Source organism: Helicoverpa armigera, chromosome 1, assembly GCF_030705265.1.
Source record: "Helicoverpa armigera isolate CAAS_96S chromosome 1, ASM3070526v1, whole genome shotgun sequence".
Taxonomy (NCBI): domain Eukaryota; kingdom Metazoa; phylum Arthropoda; class Insecta; order Lepidoptera; family Noctuidae; genus Helicoverpa; species Helicoverpa armigera.
In genome coordinates this window covers 2994116-3014016 of record NC_087120.1, presented here as the reverse complement: position 1 = coordinate 3014016, position 19901 = coordinate 2994116, and the positions used below count along the sequence as shown (strand labels likewise).

General features: G+C 35.2%; 1 protein-coding gene and 1 long non-coding RNA gene across 3 annotated transcripts in view; both read left to right on the top strand.

Annotated features, from left to right (window-relative positions):
* The first annotated feature begins 283 nt into the window (after nt 1–283).
* LOC110379467 (transmembrane channel-like protein) overlaps nt 284–19901 on the top strand; it is a 28662-nt gene continuing 9044 nt past the window's right edge. The window contains exons 1-3 of one of the 2 annotated variants that reach the window (XM_021339142.3): nt 284–355; nt 2923–3006; nt 18100–18262. In XM_021339142.3, the coding sequence (XP_021194817.3) occupies nt 344–355; nt 2923–3006; nt 18100–18262 (259 nt within the window). In that variant the 5' untranslated portion in view covers nt 284–343. Of the gene's footprint in view, nt 356–2922; nt 3007–18099; nt 18263–19734; nt 19853–19901 lie in introns of those variants that run through there. The other variant, XM_021339143.3, reaches the window with a different exon arrangement.
* On the top strand, nt 4113–12817 carry LOC126054805 (uncharacterized). The gene is made up of 2 exons (XR_010277265.1): nt 4113–10422; nt 10485–12817. It is a non-coding gene; the product is annotated as an uncharacterized LOC126054805 (long non-coding RNA).

The following is a 19901-nucleotide window of genomic DNA, read 5'->3' as shown; positions in this document are numbered from 1 at the left end:
TTCTCAATGGAAGATAATCCATGTATCCTTTTACTTCATAACCATAGACACTTCCTAAGAAAGCTCATATAAAATATACATTTAGAACAAAAACAAATAATAATATGTAATCGAACAATCCTTCGATTAATGCTCAATCCTTCTCCGTGTGAGAGGAGGCCTGTGCCCAGCAGCGGGACGATAAAAAGGCTGTAACTGGTAACTGGCAATCGAACAGTAAAAAGAACGGATTTACAAAATCTGTGATTATGAAGTTATACCGTTTGCAGCAAGCGGTTTCATTGCCACCCGGCAAGAGTTGGCACAGCAGTACTTTACTACGCTATCTGCTCCGTGCCTCACGATGGACGGAAAGGTATTCACAATTATTATTTTTGTATTGTTAATTTATTTATTGTGTGGTCAACTTTTTTGGCCGTAAGTGTAATTTGTGTGCACAGTTTAGGAAAGTTTTCGGGGTTTTTAGAAAAATAAAATTAAATATGTAGTTTCATAAAAGTTTTAGTATGTTAACATTTTTTGAAGCGTTTTGTTTTTTTTAAGTCATATTTTAGTTTTGGTTATATAGAATAGGTATGTGTCAAGTTATCTTTTGTTAAACTTTGTCTTGATTATAATAATAATTAAGGGATACAGCGAGGTACCCCCGACACAAGTTTGACTAATTAATTATACTGTGGTAAAATAATATAGATACAAATTTATTGCGAGTGTTGATAATTTTTCTTATAGGTACTTAAGTTGTAAATAGTAAAACTTAAAAGCACTTTTTAAATTTTTTTGCTAGCAAATTTCCTGTTAATTGTTTTTAAATGTGAGATTGTCCGACTTTGAATTTGGCGAAGACAAACATGCTTTTTGACAGTTCTTAAATATTTTTCTTTTGTTTTAATTTTAGTGATAACTAGTGAGGAATCTGTTTACCGTAACTAAAATGATATCTTAATTAATTAGCTAATATTTTAACCGGCTTGTCAGGATTTGACTGGTAATTAGTGACCGATACACGGTAATTAGTGAACAATTGATGCTAAAAAATTTTACGTAATAAAGATATTTTTTATATGTACTTATTAGTACAGTAGTATTTTAATCACAAGCAAACGACTGCCTGAAAATGCAAGGTTTGAAACAACTGTTACGTTATTGTGATTAAACTTATGAGTATATAAAAAGTTACTTAGAGAAAGTTGTTTATAATCATGACTCACGTGTTACCAGTCACCGTATATTTTGGAAGTACTAATTATCTGATGGAATTACGGACAACTAGAATCAAACCTATTTATAATTTTTGACATTCATAAGTGCTTGTAAAGGCCTAAATAAAATAAATGATTTGACTTTAACTTCAACAAAAACACAGACTGTCAAAACGCAAGGTATCCTTTACCCGTCTGAAAAAAGTGCCTCTTTAGGAAAGTTTATTTTAATTGTAGTGAGAGTTGATTCCAAAGAAGATCGCATAAACGTCACTAAGAAATGATGAAATAATGATATAGATGTACCAGCTCAGTGCCAGTGATGAAAACTGACTGCTTTTGGTTGATCAATTTCAATAGATAGTACAGTCAGCTGAAATAAAAATACCCAAATACATGGCGGGGAGGAGTTATTGTAATTGTATCACAGTTGTTATCTATACTAATATTATACAGCTGAAAAGTTTGTTTGTTTGCTTGAACGCGATAATCTCAGGAACTACTGGTCTACTTTGAAAAATTCTTTCAGTGTTTGAAAGCCCATTTATCGAGAAAGGCTATAGGTTATATATTATCACGGCAAGACCAAAAGGAGCGGAGCAACAATGAAGAATGTTTCAAAATCGGGGATTATTTTCCTATTGAGAGAGCTAACGCTGCGTGCGCTGCGTGCGCTGCGTTAAAGTTTGTCAAAAATCATGTATGACAGAATTGTTCCCCTTTAAAAGTTCTAAAAAAAAGTCCGCGACAGCAGAGGTCTATCTTTTAAGGTTAGCTAACTATAACCTTTTTTTATAATTAAAGTCAGCGTTAGCCCAAAATAACTGTTCCACGCGGACGAAGTCGCGGGCGGAAGCTACTTAGTTATCTATAGCTTGTTATCTATAGGTATTATGAAATCTGAAGAGTTTGTATGTTTTTTTATCTAATTAATGGCCCGAGCTGAACCATTTATTATAGTGTTAGAAGTAAAGCCTTTTTATCGAGGAAGGCTTTAAGATGCTAAACAACTTTTTGGAACCATTGATGACGATTAATGTATTTGTACTATACAAATCATTGACCTAGGTTAAATAAACGCGGAACTTCATACCATCACTGTTGGCGATTGTACCAGCAGCTGATGACCAATTAATAACACCACTCTTTTGTTTGCCATTGAAATATTTAGAAGCTCACGAGCTTTCAAAGTGTACGGTATGGTCTCAAAACTTTTTGCAAAGAAATTCTTCACCATTTCTACCGCTGTTTTTTAACCTAAATGTAAGTAAGTCTAAGGTTGCGCGCTACTGCTGATTATTCGTTTGGTTCTTAGTGTTTTTTTTTTGTTATTGTGAATTCAATCAAACTTTTTAATCGGTCTGACACCGAACAAAACCTAATTGTGGTTATGTCTGTACTTCCATTCATCTGCATACTGGTTTATGAGCCCAAAATCAACTATCGCCCGATTAAATCTTTGCAGTAATTTCGTACATACTTGAAAAATTACAAAATGTATACTAATATTATAAAGCTGAAGAGTTTGTTTGTTTGTTTGAACGCGCTAATCTCAGGAACTACTGGTCCGATTTGAAAATTTTTTCAGTGTTAGATAGCCCATTTATCGAGGAAGGCTATAGGCTACTTTTTATCCCGGTACGGGAAGTAGTTCCCACTGGATGCGGGTGAAACCGCTGGCAGAAGCTAGTATATTATATAAAGTATTTTTCTTCTGCAGGGTAATAAAGAACGTGGCATCTTGAAGTTGGAGCCTCGGCCGAGAGTTGTGATAGACACAGCTAAATCGGAGCTGACTCCGCAGGTAAGTAACACTGTATCTACTTAGCTACTACAGATAAAATCTAGGTAGGTACTTAACTATAGGCACCTAAGCACCGTAAGGGTTTCCACACAAAACTGCGATGCGATGCTATGCGATGCCGCACGCCGCGACGCGTTTTTCGAGGGCGTCCTAAATGCGAAAACGTCTTTATTTTTAACCAATTCCAAAAAGAGGTGGTTCGTTATTCGACCATAAGTTTTTTTTATAGTGAGGTTAGAAAGTCAGCCTTGTTGAAGCGGTCTATTCATGGAAAATACGGGTATTCAGTTGCATTCAGTTGCCACAGCCGTCACAAAAGGCTAGACAGATTCATATAATTTCTACAGGACAGCGAAAGTGAAACCGCGAGAATCAGTTAGTACTTAGGTTAAAAGTACCCACACTCTGTGTCACGGTACTTATGTTCTTGTTGGCCCAAAGTTTGGATGGGCAAAATCTGTATATTGTGAGTACATTTACCTATTCCAATCACCAAAACTATGGACACAGTAGGTACACACCGTAGAATTACCATCGACAAAAACACATCGCAAAGTATATAAATTAGAATTTTACTCACATTTCATTCTAAATTCTTCACACCTTCAAAAACCCGAATTCTGAGTACATTTAACGGTAACCATTACTGGGAAAGGTACACAAAGGTAATTACAGCCAATCAGGGCACTCCCCGACCTCTAAACGGAGCCAATTAACGAAATGTAATACTCTGCGCAGTCGGACAAAGGCGGTGTTTTGTGTTTCATATTTGGTTATATAGTATCGTGATTTAATCGTGACATCAACTATTACCAATATAGTATTTGAGTATGTAATTTAGCAACTGAACAATTGTCACTTTTAATATAAGTTTAAGTAAATTATAAGTTTAACAATGTGAATCATTCATTCCTGAAGATTTAAGCAGCGTGCTGAAAACTGGAAGACTTTGGGGGAGGCCTTAACTTAGCACTGGCACAATATACGTTAGTAAAATAAAAATCGAGTCGAAAGTAGGTACCTACTACAAATAAAACTTTAAATCAGTTTGTTCCCAGGTATGTGCTTTGGTTTCAGTCTCAGGGTGTGAGTCCTTGAAAGTGTTAGACTAATATTATCCTGTGTTGTTCTGTATGTTATATTCTCTTTTCATACATTAAGGAACTATACTATATTTACCGAAGTATACTAAATCATTTTAGTTTTATACGGACAACACTACCTCTACTGTGAGGACAACACTAAAAAGAGATTTTGACAGTTAGAGCGCGCGCTTTCCATGCGCTTCCTTCGTGGACTGATAAACTATGTTTTCTTACGATTGATATTAAATTGTGTTTTAAAAGTGAATACAAGAAGTTATTGTGATACGAATTGACGTTTTATTACTGATTAAGGCTAGGAGATCATACCCTAGCTTATATCAGAAGCGGGAAGAACAGAAAACGCCTAATTACCAATGGGGCGCGAATGCTCCGAATACAATAAAATTAATGATCACGCCACACTATGCGAAACACTTAAACGAAGACGAGATGACCACAGCACTGATTGCTCAACCGCAATAATGTATCAAGGACTTATCTACTCAAGGAAAACAAAGTGACATGGTCAACAACTTGTGGAGCCTATAATGACGACGACCAGACAAGATTCTTGTGTGTAGATTACTGCTTGACACACACTACGCCTGATGGCGATTAGACACCTTCTCCGCCGCGATGCAACAGGTACCCGAGACATTGGACAATCAGGTATAAGCATTAATATTTTTTTTTTCTCATTCCAATTAATCCATGGAATAGAAAACAATCATTTAATTGCCCAAACATGTGTATACATGCATACACACGCAGGTGCATGCATGTAGGATAATACAATTATTAAAGGTATGTGCTTAAAACATGTTTGCCACTTGTCATGGCATACAAATATAAAACCAGAAACATTTAGCTCTATATACTAAAAACTATTTGAGCTGACATTTCAGAGCTTCGGTACTGAGTTTTCTCTAGGTTATAGATATTTTGTTGTACATAATGGGTGCCATTCAAAATATAATTTAGCACATAAGTGCAGTTTTACATGGATGTGAACAGAGTTTGCTATTGATCCATTTGATGCATACATTTTTAAGGTGAGTAAATGTACAACAATAAAAAATTATTTCTTATTTCTTATTTCATAAAAAAAAAAGCAATATATTTCATTAGACATCCATAAACCAGCTGGGAACATGACAGATACTCTGAGGTAAACATTTATATCCTGAGTAATTATGTACTTATGGTGTTATTTTTGCTACACATTGAATACATAAAATATTCATGAGAAAAGAGTAAATAAAGCAAGTAAAGCTAATTGCATAGTTCATGGGGATGATGGCCAAACGATTTGGTGTTAATGCATTATTTACATACATTACTGAAATAGACAAAGGAAGTACCTATAAAAATAAGTAAATAGGATATAACAATAGGATATTCATGATATAAAGCCAATATTACAATAATTAAAATTGAAATAATCATAATCACTTACAAATAGAGGTAGAAAATAAAGTGGTTAATTGACAACCAACAAAAACCGTGCGACACAGCTTTTGACTATTCTATGTACATCCAAAGCGGTGATAACAGGTATTAATAATGGATAATCAAATACTTTAAAGTACTATAAACACTAAACTGGTTTTTATTAATAAAGTAACTATGAAACTAAATGCTTCAAGCCAGTATGTTTCAGACAGTAAGTATGTTTTACCAATATCTTGGTACTGCCAATAGCATACATCATTGTTAAGTAAAACTTCATTCCAAGCAAATATCATTGCTTGTTATTATTTTAAAGAGTATCTAAAGTGAAAATTATAAAAATGGTAATCTTTTTAAAATGATCTTTTCCATATTATTAACTGTAAATTGCCTCACCTAGAAAAAGTTAAACTGCTTATTCTATCTGAATGTTGGATGATATTACAGCTAACAGGTACATTATAGGACTGTAACACATTAAGGATAGTTTAATCACAGTAAAGATGCAGCAATTGTAGTACTTAAAGGATTTTACAGACTGAAGCATAATAAATAAATATAAATCAGTAGTGTCAATTAATCAGAAGAAAATATAACTCAGTAGTGTCAGTAATCTGAGTAGCCAGATCAGATATGTTCTTTTTGAAAGATTTCATTTTAATTTGGAATCCACCACTTGATGCTGAGACCAGTTTTCTCAACCATTAAAAATAACCCGAAGTGCTTAAAGATATGTATACTAGAAACAAATAAATACAAAATAAAGAAATTTCGGCTTTGAAATCTGAATCGAAAGCAGTCTATATATTATTAACTTAATAAATGAATATGGCAATTGGGTCAATAAGAGATAGGTTTGAGTTGGAACAAAACAACATTAGTTATACATAAAATTGTCTGATACTACACAGGAGCTATACCATCAGAATACATTATACCATACTGAAAAAGAAGTATGTGAGACAGTTAAAGAATAAAAGACTAGGCAATTAATAAGTAATTTGTCCTAGCCCATTAAAAAGTTGAATGCATACCAGGGCACTCAGTAAAACATATAGATTATTATAAATAAACTGAACCTGAACTTTTATGGATGGTAACGATACGAGTTAACATTTCTCTCTATACTCTCTTTATGACAGGAAATCTTGTAATTTCCTGGGAGGTAAGACATTTTATTCTGAGACTAAATTTCAGCACATATTGTATGTTAGACCTTCTCTCACAGAAAATTACATGTACAGTTTATGATGATTTTCTTGAGTGATGTTGTGAGTCTATTCTGACCACTTATAAAATAGGAACCAAGATTGTGGAGGATCAGAGGAGTGAATTCAGTGGGGTGTCAACAACATCTTTAACAAGTCAGTAAGTACAACCACAAGTGTTTTACAGTCAACAACTAAGAAAGAGCATTGCTTAGTATTTATTAGTTTTGAACCATTAATTAAAAAAAAACTGACTGATAAAGAACAATTTATATGGTGATTGGAACTTATATTTAAAGATGATGACATCTGGTTATGTTTATATTCATATATATTTATTTGCATTCCATAATGTTACAATAGATGTTGAAGAGGCTTAAAACTAAGTAGGTACCATTATAGGCCCTGTTAGGGCACAGCTAAAGAAGGCAATACTTTAAGGCACCATAAATAAAGAACCATGAGTTAAACTAGGCTCAGGGGTACTTTGTTGTCACTTTGTTTGTATTAAAATTGTTTCTACGGCACCACCTTCAATTCTGCTTTCGTATCCCTCATCAGGGATATAGTTCCGAAGGAGCAGAAAGCTTTTCCACTCACGCTTTACAACTTGTAGAGTTATAATTTGATTAAATGGTATTAACTAAAAAGAAAAGCTTAAATTGAGAAGTGTAATGATTTTAATGAATTGTTAATTAATAAAACAATACCAGATGAAGAAAATTGAATGAATAAATTAAAGATTTGTACAATTTTTACCTTGATTATCTGTTATTAATTCTTACGAGCCTCTGTATTGAGATGTGAAATGAATTGAAAGATTCATACTAATTCAGTTTGGTTGTATTGTTGAATTATTGAAATAAGACTACATAAATAAACTTTTGATAAGTTCATAGGTTGGAAGGTATGCACTATGTACTGTTTTAGCTGGTTCTATTGTTTGTTGCTGAAAACAAACGACTCGAGGAAGAAAATGGATATTATGTATTTATATATTTTAACCACTACAATAAGGGATTAACAGAAACAATTGTAATGTTGTAACAATTGTAACTTGTAGTGGTCTGATTGAGTTTGATTGTGTTGTTAAATAATAATAATAGAAGACATGTATTGATTTAGTTCAACCATAGGCATTGCTCTAATACAAATAAGAGATGGACAGAGAAAAATGTAATTACTTGTACATTTCTCATTTTATTATGTTGTTAATTATTAAAAACTAGCGACTGGAATGCTAATAAAGAATTGAGTATTGAATAGACAAGATATATTGTACTAGTTGTGAGATAACGAATATAAATAAGAGATGGGCAGAGAAACTGACTAAAGAATTTGTATTAGCTACTTTGATCATATTGATGATTAATGGATACTAAACGAGATAAAATATGTATACATATATATTGTAGTCAGAGATAGAAGATGTAATAAATTGAGAGATTTGTATATTGTCCAGTTTGAGGATATTGACAATTACGAGTCATTTATGATTCTGAATTTAATACACGGAAGGCATTGTGTAAGGACGGTTTTGTGTAAGGAGCCGCTTGTGATAATATTATTAATCAATATTTATAGAGATCTTCATTGACACATACCTACTTAAAAAGCTGTGTATATTTCTCATAGCTCTCAATTCTTCGAAACTAAGTCCTTAAAAAATAAATTGTATATATTGTGCCAATAAAGTGTAATTGTGAAGTATATAAAATAAGACAGGATATTAAGCAATTGTATATTGTATTGAAGATCAATACAAGTGTAGTGACGCAGTTTATGAATCTAAGGCTGGATATTAAGAAATTGTATATTGTATTGTTAATGTACAGTAGTCCAGGTACTGGATAGAAAGAAGTTGTTTACTGTAATGAGAATTATATAAGCAGAAGCAATGTGTAAATACTGATTTGCACTTTGAATTATGATAGTGATAAATTTTAATGTGTTAATAAGGAACATAAGTTCAGAGACTTTGTATAATAGAAGTTTTCTATTGAAATGAGAAATGATATAAGTATTTTGATGCCAATATGGTGATGTTGACTTGTACTGCTTGAATTTGAATGAGGTACACAAATCCAGAGACTGGATACATAGGATTCTTTATTTAATGATTGATGATATAAGTATGTTGTCGTCGATATGTTCATATTGACTTGTAATATTGAAATTTGAATGTATTGATAAAGTATGTGTAAGATAAGAACCGAGACTGGATATAAGGATTTGTTTATTTGATGGGGAACTATATAAATGAATTCATGTCAATATGTTGATTTTGACTTGTATTGCTTGAATTTGAATGTATTGGTAAGGTACCTACACAAGTCCGGAGACTGGATATAGAGAATTGTTTATTTAATGGGGAATGATAAAAGTATATTGATGTCAAAATGTTGATGTTGACTTGTAATCGTTGAATTTGAATGTATTTATAAAGAAATAAATCCAGAGACTGGATATAAAACATGTCGATTATTGAAATAGGAAATGACATAAGTATATAGATGCCAATATGTTGATGTTGACTTGAAATGGTTGAATTTGAATGTATTTATAAAGAATATAGATCCAGAGACTGGATATAAATAAAGTTGATTATTGAAATATGATATAAGTATATAGATGCCAATATGTTGATGTTGACTTGAAATGGTTGAATTTGAATGTATTTATAAAGAATATAGATCCAGAGACTGGATATAAATAAAGTTGATTATTGAAATATGATATAAGTATATAGATGCCAATATGTTGACGTTGACTTGAAATGGTTGAATTTGAATGTATTTATAAAGAATATAGATCCAGAGACTGGATATAAATAAAGTTGATTATTGAAATATGATATAAGTATATAGATGCCAATATGTTGATGTTGACTTGAAATGGTTGAATTTGAATGTATTTATAAAGAATATAGATCCAGAGACTGGATATAAATAAAGTTGATTATTGAAATATGATATAAGTATATAGATGCCAATATGTTGATGTTTACTTGTAATGGTTGAATTTGAATGTATTTATAAAGAAATAAATCCAAAGACTGGATATAAAACAAGTCGATTATTGAAATAGGAAATTATATAAGTATATAGATATCAATATGTTGATGTTGGCTTGAAATGGTTGAATTGGAATGTATTTATAAATAATATAAATCCAGAGACTGGATATAAAACAAGTCGATTATTTAAATAGGAAAATATATAAGTATATAGATGCCAATATGTTGATGTTGACTTGTCATGGTTAAATTTGAATGTATTGATAAGGTACATAAGTCGAGAGACTTGATAGAAGGATCTTGATGTCAATTTGTTAACATGACTAGAAGGCGTAGATAGCTCCAAATAGGAGTGAATTCCTCGTTGCAGTCACAGTGATAGTAAGATTAACTTACTCTGTTAAACTTGAATGTTTTGATAAAGTATACAAGTCCAAATACTAGACGTGAAGTTGTTTACCGTAGTAAGAATTTGTACAAGTATATGGTTGCCAATTTGTTAAAATGGCAATGTACACAAGTCACAGTTTGGATTCAAAATGAAATGAAATGAAAATATTCGCAGAAATTGTTTATCGTAGTGAGAGTTTATGCAATTATATTGTTGACGATTTGTTAGCATGGCTGGAAGGCGTGGATGGCTCCAGTTGGAGTGAAGGCCACGATGCAGTCATAGTTAGAGATGGCTGGAAGGCGTGGATGGCTCCAGTTGGAGTGAAGGCCACGATGCAGTCCTAGTTAAAGATACGACTCTGGAAGGTTGGCACGATCGTGAAGCCTTGTTGGTGGACATCCTCTTGGCTTTGCGGTGAGGGGTCAAATGCAGATGTCGTGAGTTGAGATTGGCTGGAAGGCGTGGATGGCTCCAGTTGGAGTGAAGGCCACGATGCAGTCCGTCCTAGTTAAAGATACGACTCTGGAAGGTTGGCACGATCGTGAAGCCTTGTTGGTGGACATCCTCTTGGCTTTGCGGTGAGGGGTCAAATGCAGATGTCGTGAGTTGAGATTGGCTGGAAGGCGTGGATGGCTCCAGTTGGAGTGAAGGCCACGATGCAGTCCGTCCTAGTTAAAGATACGACTCTGGAAGGTTGGCACGATCGTTAAGCCTTGTTGGTGGACATCCTCTTGGCTTTGCGGTGAGGGGTCAAATGCAGATGTCGTGAGTTGAGATTGGCTGGAAGGCGTGGATGGCTCCAGTTGGAGTGAAGGCCACGATGCAGTCCGTCCTAGTTAAAGATACGGCTCTGGAAGGTTGGCACGATCGTGAAGCCTTGTTGGTGGACATCCTCTTGGCTTTGCGGTGAGGGGTCAAATGCAGATGTCGTGAGTTGAGATTGGCTGGAAGGCGTGGATGGCTCCAGTTGGAGTGAAGGCCACGATGCAGTCCGTCCTAGTTAAAGATACGACTCTGGAAGGTTGGCACGATCGTGAAGCCTTGTTGGTGGACATCCTCTTGGCTTTGCGGTGAGGGTCAAATGCAGATGTCGTGAGTTGAGATTGGCTGGAAGGCGTGGATGGCTCCAGTTGGAGTGAAGGCCACGATGCAGTCCGTCCTAGTTAAAGATACGACTCTGGAAGGTTGGCACGATCGTGAAGCCTTGTTGGTGGACATCCTCTTGGCTTTGCGGTGAGGGGTCAAATGCAGATGTCGTGAGTTGAGATTGGCTGGAAGGCGTGGATGGCTCCAGTTGGAGTGAAGGCCACGATGCAGTCCGTCCTAGTTAAAGATACGACTCTGGAAGGTTGGCACGATCGTGAAGCCTTGTTGGTGGACATCCTCTTGGCTTTGCGGTGAGGGGTCAAATGCAGATGTCGTGAGTTGAGATTGGCTGGAAGGCGTGGATGGCTCCAGTTGGAGTGAAGGCCACGATGCAGTCCGTCCTCGTTAAAGATACGACTCTGGAAGGTTGGCACGATCGTGAAGCCTTGTTGGTGGACATCCTCTTGGCTTTGCGGTGAGGGGTCAAATGCAGATGTCGTGAGTTGAGATTGGCTGGAAGGCGTGGATGGCTCCAGTTGGAGTGAAGGCCACGATGCAGTCCGTCCTAGTTAAAGATACGACTCTGGAAGGTTGGCACGATCGTGAAGCCTTGTTGGTGGACATCCTCTTGGCTTTGCGGTGAGGGGTCAAATGCAGATGTCGTGAGTTGAGATTGGCTGGAAGGCGTGGATGGCTCCAGTTGGAGTGAAGGCCACGATGCAGTCCGTCCTAGTTAAAGATACGACTCTGGAAGGTTGGCACGATCGTGAAGCCTTGTTGGTGGACATCCTCTTGGCTTTGCGGTGAGGGGTCAAATGCAGATGTCGTGAGTTTAGATTGGCTGGAAGGCGTGGATGGCTCCAGTAAGAGTGAACGCCTCGAGGCAGTCCTAGGAACGCAGCTCTGTAAAGGTGGCACAGTCATGAATTCTTGCTGGCGAATAACCTCTTGACTTTGACCTTTAACTTTGTACCAAAATATAAACCAATTTGTAAATGTGAACACCATGTAGTATTTTAATTGTCACTTTACTCTCATTTGTCTTTGCGATTCTACATGATCTTCGCATGCTTTTACTGTATGTACCAATACATACAAATTGTAATACTATATTATTTTTAAAAAAGAGTAACCATGGAGTTTCTTGCCCGTTCTTCTCCATAGGAAGCTACTTTTGGAATGGGCAACTAGAATCAAACTTAGTTATAATTTTGACGTCCATAAGTGCTTGTAAAGGCCTAAATGAAATAAATGATTTGACTTTGAGAAGTTTGAGGACAAACTTAGTGGTCAGAATGGCCGAATGTTAGACTAATATTATCCTGTGTTGTTCTGTATGTTATATTCTCTTTTCATACATTAAGGAACTATACTATATTTACCGAAGTATACTAAATCATTTTAGTTTTATACGGACAACACTACCTCTACTGTGAGGACAACACTAAAAAGAGATTTTGACAGTTAGAGCGCGCGCTTTCCATGCGCTTCCTTCGTGGACTGATAAACTATGTTTTCTTACGATTGATATTAAATTGTGTTTTAAAAGTGAATACAAGAAGTTATTGTGATACGAATTGACGTTTTATTACTGATTAAGGCTAGGAGATCATACCCTAGCTTATAAAAGGCAGTTTAGTTTGGCTTCTGTTTTATTAATAACTAGCTTTCGCCCGCGGTTTCACCCGCGTCTCGTAGCCGGATGGTGACAAAAACTATCCTAAACCTTCTCCCGGGTCTAAGTTACCTTTCAGCCAAATCGGTCAAGCCGTTTTCATGTTATGTCGTGACAACGGAAAGCGGGTTTCATTTTTACATATATGGATGTGAGTTTTGTCTGTTGCCCGGGAAAATGGGTCGAGAAGGTCAGATAGGCAGTCGCTCCTTGTAAAACACTGGTAAGTACTCAGCTGAACCCGGTTAGACTGGAAGCCGACCCCAACACAGTTGGGAAAAGGCTCGTTAGATGCTGACGTAGGTTTCGTTTGTAATTATTATTGGCCTTATCTACCCAAAGGCCTGCACCGACGTAGTTCAAATCTGGTGCTAAGATAGGCATATTGAATTTTTAAGGCCAGAGAAGTATCTTGCATTGGGAAGTAAATAAAACCAAAGAAAAAAGCTAAATCTTTTTGACAGACATAAGCTTCGAATTTTTCTATGGAAATATAAGCAGCTCGTGATACAACGCACATCATCATCTCCCGAGCCTTTTCCCAACTGCATATGCTGGGGTCGGCTTCCAGTCTAACCAGATGCAGCTGAGTACCAGAGCTTAACAAGGAACGACTTTTAAAAAAAAAAAAAAAAAGGTTGAGGTCAGATACAACCTAGTTATACAACGCACAATTGACACGATTATACAAATTGCCACAATAGGTGTGTATCAAAAAAGCTTCCACGATTTAGTACGGTATCGATGGGTTTCTATCTTTGGTGAAAAATCACTTCTTAATTATTATTCGGAGTGATATAAACGCAGGGAGGGCGAACATAATGGTATGAACCGTCAGGGTTGTCATTTTTTAGAAGTTCTTTTTTTTAATTTATTCCGGTACTTATATTTGCATAAAACGTATTTTCTCAGAATTGATGAAGTATAATAAAATTGTTTTAATATTTGCGTATCTTTACTATGAGATATTTTCGTCACACTTTTGCTTGTAAGATGTTTATTTGTTTTTATTCATTTAAACATACACATTATCATCACAGCTTAACCAATACGATGGCGGTGTCCACAGTTATTACCCAATAGCTAACACTAAAAAATGAATAAAATTTAACTTAGATGTAACACAAAAACAAAACTGGAATCCAAAATAACTTCTACATAAAAATTGATTTAATTGGATTGAAGAAATCTCGAGTTACCAACCATATTATTGTAAGCCTGGCGCCTGACTGTTATTTTTTTCGAAAAAATACACAACATACAATACCGATTTCATAAATACAGATTTTTGACATATCCAGTCAAGTTAGTCAGAAAAGGGCCCAAATAAAGCTTCTAATATTCCAATCTGTATGTTTTCATTTATTTTTTTGACAGAAATGACACGTGGCAACCCTGGACAGTTAATCAGTGGCAGTCAGACACTCATTGGCACTGCGAGACATACTGCGGCTTGTCACGTCACGGGGCATTTGTGTCCAGTGGGCGTGCCGACTTTTACATTCATTTTGCATTACTAGTTTTTGACAAGACCAATATATATCATTCATATATTCCCTTTCCTATAATGAACAAATCCGAAATTACCTCCGTTTGCCCTCTGGACTCATTTTTAAGTAATTTTTAAACTCCAACTTCATTTTTTTTGTAAACTTTAAATAGGCCTATAAAAGTTCTTTCGAAACGTTATGCTCGTTGCATTGTTCCAAGGAGCAGGTGTAATGGAGAACAACCGATATCTCCACATATAAACCTTCCTCTTCAATTACTCTATCTATTTAAAAAAACTGCATCAAAATCCGTTGCGTAATTTTAAAATTTTAAGCTTATATAGGGATATAGGGACAGAGAAGGCGACTTTGTTTTATACTATGTAGTAGTACTGAAATGTTATCGTCTTGAACTACTTACTAACACCAAAAGAATAATAAGATCTAAATCGTCTTTCGGTTTTTCATCCCAAACATTTCAGTCGTTTTGTAAGATTCAGTAGTTTTCGTTCTGGAAGGGGATACTTCCGTATTCATTTTAACCCTCGACGAAAAATGAGTTGTGTGTAAGTTTGACCGTTCTGTGTGTCTGTCTGTGCCACCCAAGCTCTTGTACGAATGAAGTTTTAAGTTGTTATTATTTTTTTCCTACTGTGCTCTGTTGTTGATGATATCATTATGTTTGGCACTCTAAAATTGCACATAAGTTATAGGTATAATAAAAGGCACTAGATGTAAAAAACACAACTTTTCACAAAATCGTATGCCCACCGAACGTCTTTTGTATTTCCTCTCTAGTACACCAGTGAAACAAAGCTACCCATGGCCATAATCTGTTTCACTAGTGAGTAAAAGTCGATTTTATTCACTCTTTATAAGCATCAAAACCTTAATGTTAGAGCTACTGAAGCGAAAAAGACTTTATCTACCTCTCGTATTGTCTAATCTTGGACTGTTCCTTATTAGAAAAAATACATTTTTATTTTTATTTATTCGCATTTCTTTTTAGCGACGGAATGTAGTAGCCTGTGCGTGATGGCTATAGGTTTATCATGGTGGACAGTCGCAGACAGCGCTGTTAACGAATATGACATTTTAATTAAATTACCCGCGGTTCAATGTCGCGAGTGTATTGTTGTTTGTTTACTTATCGTAATATGCCATTTATTTATATGTATAAGTGATTCCCTACTGAGTGTACACAAAGCGTTGTTGATGGGTACTTCAAATTGTGAACATTTTGCACGAGTTGTTCAACGATGACAATTTTTTTAACACAGATTTATTTTGCTATTTAATCATAGATTATAAAGTGAAGGAAAACATCTGGAGGAAACCTGGACTATATAGTCAGGAATCACCAACCTGCATCGAGCAAGCGTGGTGCGCTCAATCCTTATCCGTGTAAGAGGCCTGTGCCCAGCAGTGGGACGATAAAAAGGCTGTAACAGAACAGAACAGAATCACTGATTACGATTGCTATTTAAAAATCTTTACAATTTGCTTCTTTATCAGTGGGATAATTTATCACTTGTCTATTCATTTTTTAATTATGTTAAGCAGTTTCATCTGCCTTGTCTTTTCCCAACTTTGTTGGGGTCGGCTTCCAGTCTTAACCAGATGCAGTTAAGAACCAGTGATTTACATATAGCGAATACCTATCGGACCTCCTCACTGACCCTTTAGTCCTTGGTAAGACTGCAATTTTAAGTAATGTATTAGTTAGCTTGCGACCCGCCCCGGCTTCGCACGGTACAACAGTAGGTATTAGTCTACCATTTAATGGATGTTATTGTACGTATAAACCTTCCTCTTCAATCACTCCATCTGTTAAAAAGAAACCGCAACAAAATTTAAGCATACATAGGGAGATCGGGACAGATAAAGACATTGTGGAAAGCAAATAAATAAATGAATATGAATATGAATATGAATATAGCGACTTCGTTTTATACTATGTAGTGATATTCATTTTTTATTGTGATACAAAGTTTTGTGCGCGTCTGTACATAAGTAGCATCACCGCACCTTACAATAACAGGCACAGTCTATATTAATTTAGTATCGAAAGGCTCGACGCACACTAGTATCTTTCTTTTAATTCAATTGAAATACAGCGGGTACACTCATGACGTTATATTTTTCTACTACAATACATTATCACACAAAATGTTATAAAAATGACACTTCCATTTGACCACAAATATCTAGGTCTCGAACTAAAAGAAATTGACGAATTGCAGAGCTTCAGGATATATTATCTTAAATTGCTTCTAAGTATTTTCATGCATATTGCTGTCGTACTTAGATACATTAATCTTGGATTCAATGAGGTTTATCTGACTACGCAAGTACTAGCCAGAAATCAAATAGCAGCCCAGGTGACTGCGACATGAATATATTAAACAGACTGTTTGTTGACACTTCTCGTGACCCAAGGGCTGGCTTTTATTTCGCACAGAGGTTGAGCATTGCCATCCAACGTGGCAATGCTGCCAGCCTTCTGGGTACATTACCCAGTGACAGCGATGAGGAGCAATTTTTTGATGCAATGTATTAGTTTTAAGTTGTATATATAAGTTTATTTTTAAACAGACTTATATTATTTTCCCCGTTCACACGTTCGTGCGTTACCACCATTCACTTAAACCACACATACGTACAAGACAATCTTTTGAAGCATTACTTTACATAAATCGGAGGTTTCAATACGGTTGGTGTGCGACCCGCCTTGCGTCAGTAGGTTCTTGAGAACTGACCGCAGTACCATCTCTCTATTCAACTAAACAATACAACTTTTTGTGTTTCGGACTTACCATTTCTGGGTACGGTATTTTTATAAGTGAAATATTACAGTCTTTCATCAATATATAAAACTACTTATATATTTTTAATTGTTAAAAGCAGCATTTAATTTAATATAAAAATATAAGACAGTGATAAACGTTAATCCCAAAAATACAATCGCTTAAAGTACAAACCTAACGAAAACTGTTTTAATTACATTAATATTAATTTTGAATTAAATTAGAACGAAAGCTGTTAAGCTAAAAGTTGCACTATTAAAAAAACTTTTATAATTAAAATCTGACATGAAGTTAAATGATGAAAATTGTCGTAGTTCTGCTAAGTAATGAAAAGTAAATTAAAATAACAACACAGCGGGAATTACTGACTTTTTGTTTTTGTAATCTACTAATAGCTTAGAAGTGTCTTCCTTTTAGCATATATTTATGAATAAAATGTATTAAACATGACTTTTTAGAAAAGTGGGGTCATAATAATTTTTTTTAACCACATTTCAATAGAAGTATGCCTGAAAACGCTTCAAAATAATCACTAAACATAATGGTATTTATATAAAATTACTGAAAACAAATTAAAGCTAACCTTTTCTCTATATAAACACTATCTCAACTAATACCGAGTTGTTTCTTTATACAAGTACTAGCGATCCGCCCCGACTTCGCAGGGGATAACAGTATTTCCCCACTATTTAATTAATGTTATTATACAATAAACCTTCCTCTTCAACCACTCTATCTATTTAAAAAAAACCCCATCAAAACCCTTTGCGTAGTTCTAAATATTTAAGCGTACAAAGGGTCACAGGGATATAGGGACAGAAAAAGTGACTTTGTTCTATACATACATGCAAGTATTATATACCTGTACCCTGTTCTCTGTCAGGGCTCGTGCGATCACCCGCCCGCATCTCCGCAGCCTTCGGTGGACCGGCTGTCGGTCACTTGGGCAGACCCTGGCAGCATGTCTTCCTCAGGAGTCAACCTGTTCCACCTGCCTTCGGAGACGCCCGTCAGCAATGAAGTCAAATTCTCACCATCGGCTGGAGGTACTATAAACGATCTATACTTAATATTATAAAGCTGTAAAGTTTGTTTGTTTGATCGCGTTAATATCAGGTAGTACTGGTCTTACCTGAAAAGTTCTTGCAGTGTATGATAGCCCATTTATTCTAGAAGGCTATATATGTATATATATTTATTTAAGGCTACTTTTTATCCGGGTTCGTGCAGAGGTTCCCACGGGTTGAGGGTGGAACCGCTGGCAGAAGCTAGTTTTATAGTATTTGTCGCCTATCTTTAATCTTCCTAAAAAAATGCATCGTTTGATTTTAGGTTTTATTTATTTTTGTCTGCAATGCAATAAAAAACTGCGAATTACAAACTGCCTTGCGAATGGTACAGAATGATATATTGTATCTATCTGAAATAGTGTTGTGTATGACTGTACTTGTATGAAATTGTTACTGCTGAGCGATCTATTATTAAATGAATAAACTTCTCTCTATACTTGTGCAATACACTTTAGTAAAACTAAGAATATATAATTTTCATCATACACCATTTTTTACCGACTTACCAAAAAGGAGATTCTTAATTCGTATAGATCTTTTTATGTACGTTCACCGATTACTCAAAAGCGCCTGGACCGATTTGTAAACTTTTTTTGATTGATAGGATCTCAATTCCATAGTCATCAGGTCAAGGTCTGATGATGGAAAGAACAATGTACTTACAAAAAAATAAAACGACTTCCATAAACACTAAAAAAAATAGGTCCGAAATGAACTTAGGTACATCCATTAGACACTGACTAATGCTTAACAGTATACCTGAGGGCCAAGCATGACCTTTTTCGATCTTACTTCTATCGTGCTTGAAAACTGCGGTTTTTTGCGTCCAAAACAATAATTGCCAGATCAGAAAACAGGATTAATTTGTAATTCAACCGGTTTAGGGTCCGTCGAAACCCGTTGACTTAGCTAAAAAATAATGGCTGTGCATTCCTCGGAGCATCGCTACCTACATGCTTTCATTTCAATCCCTTATTCTTAAATAAACGGAAGAATTGCAAGTACTCATTTCAAAATTGTAGTAGAAACTAAACCGTATGCTTAGTAAGGATTGTTCGTAGAATTTCACAGAAGCTATCTTGGAATATTGTTCTAAGAAATCTAGGTAATTTCTGGAACATTCGCCACTGGGTATGTTTAAAGTACATTTACCTATATACCTATGAAGGTGGTAGGTATTGGGTTTTGAAGCTTCCTTCTTAGTTATTTAGTATTGAGTTAGTAAGTATGGATCAAGTTTGTAAATTTTTATTTTGGTGAAAAGTTCGATAATAATTGACTATAATAATGTAAATACGTAAATAAATAGGTAAAAATGTAATAAAAAGTTGATAAGTGACGTCTATTTTGCTATTGATTTTATGTTGTTCCAGAAGATATTAGTGTGATTTCTTGAAACGGAACAGCGTTTTTTTTGGCTAATCCTGTCATTATGGGATATGTCATACATTGACATATTATTGTTTACGTGATCAATTGATCCATAATTTATTTTTCTGTTATTTTATTTGTGTTTTCGCAAATATGTTACCTATAACCATTTAATATGCTTACCATATCTTATTTGTGAGTATCAAACGTTAACAATTATTGTAATGTAGAGTATTGGTTAAGC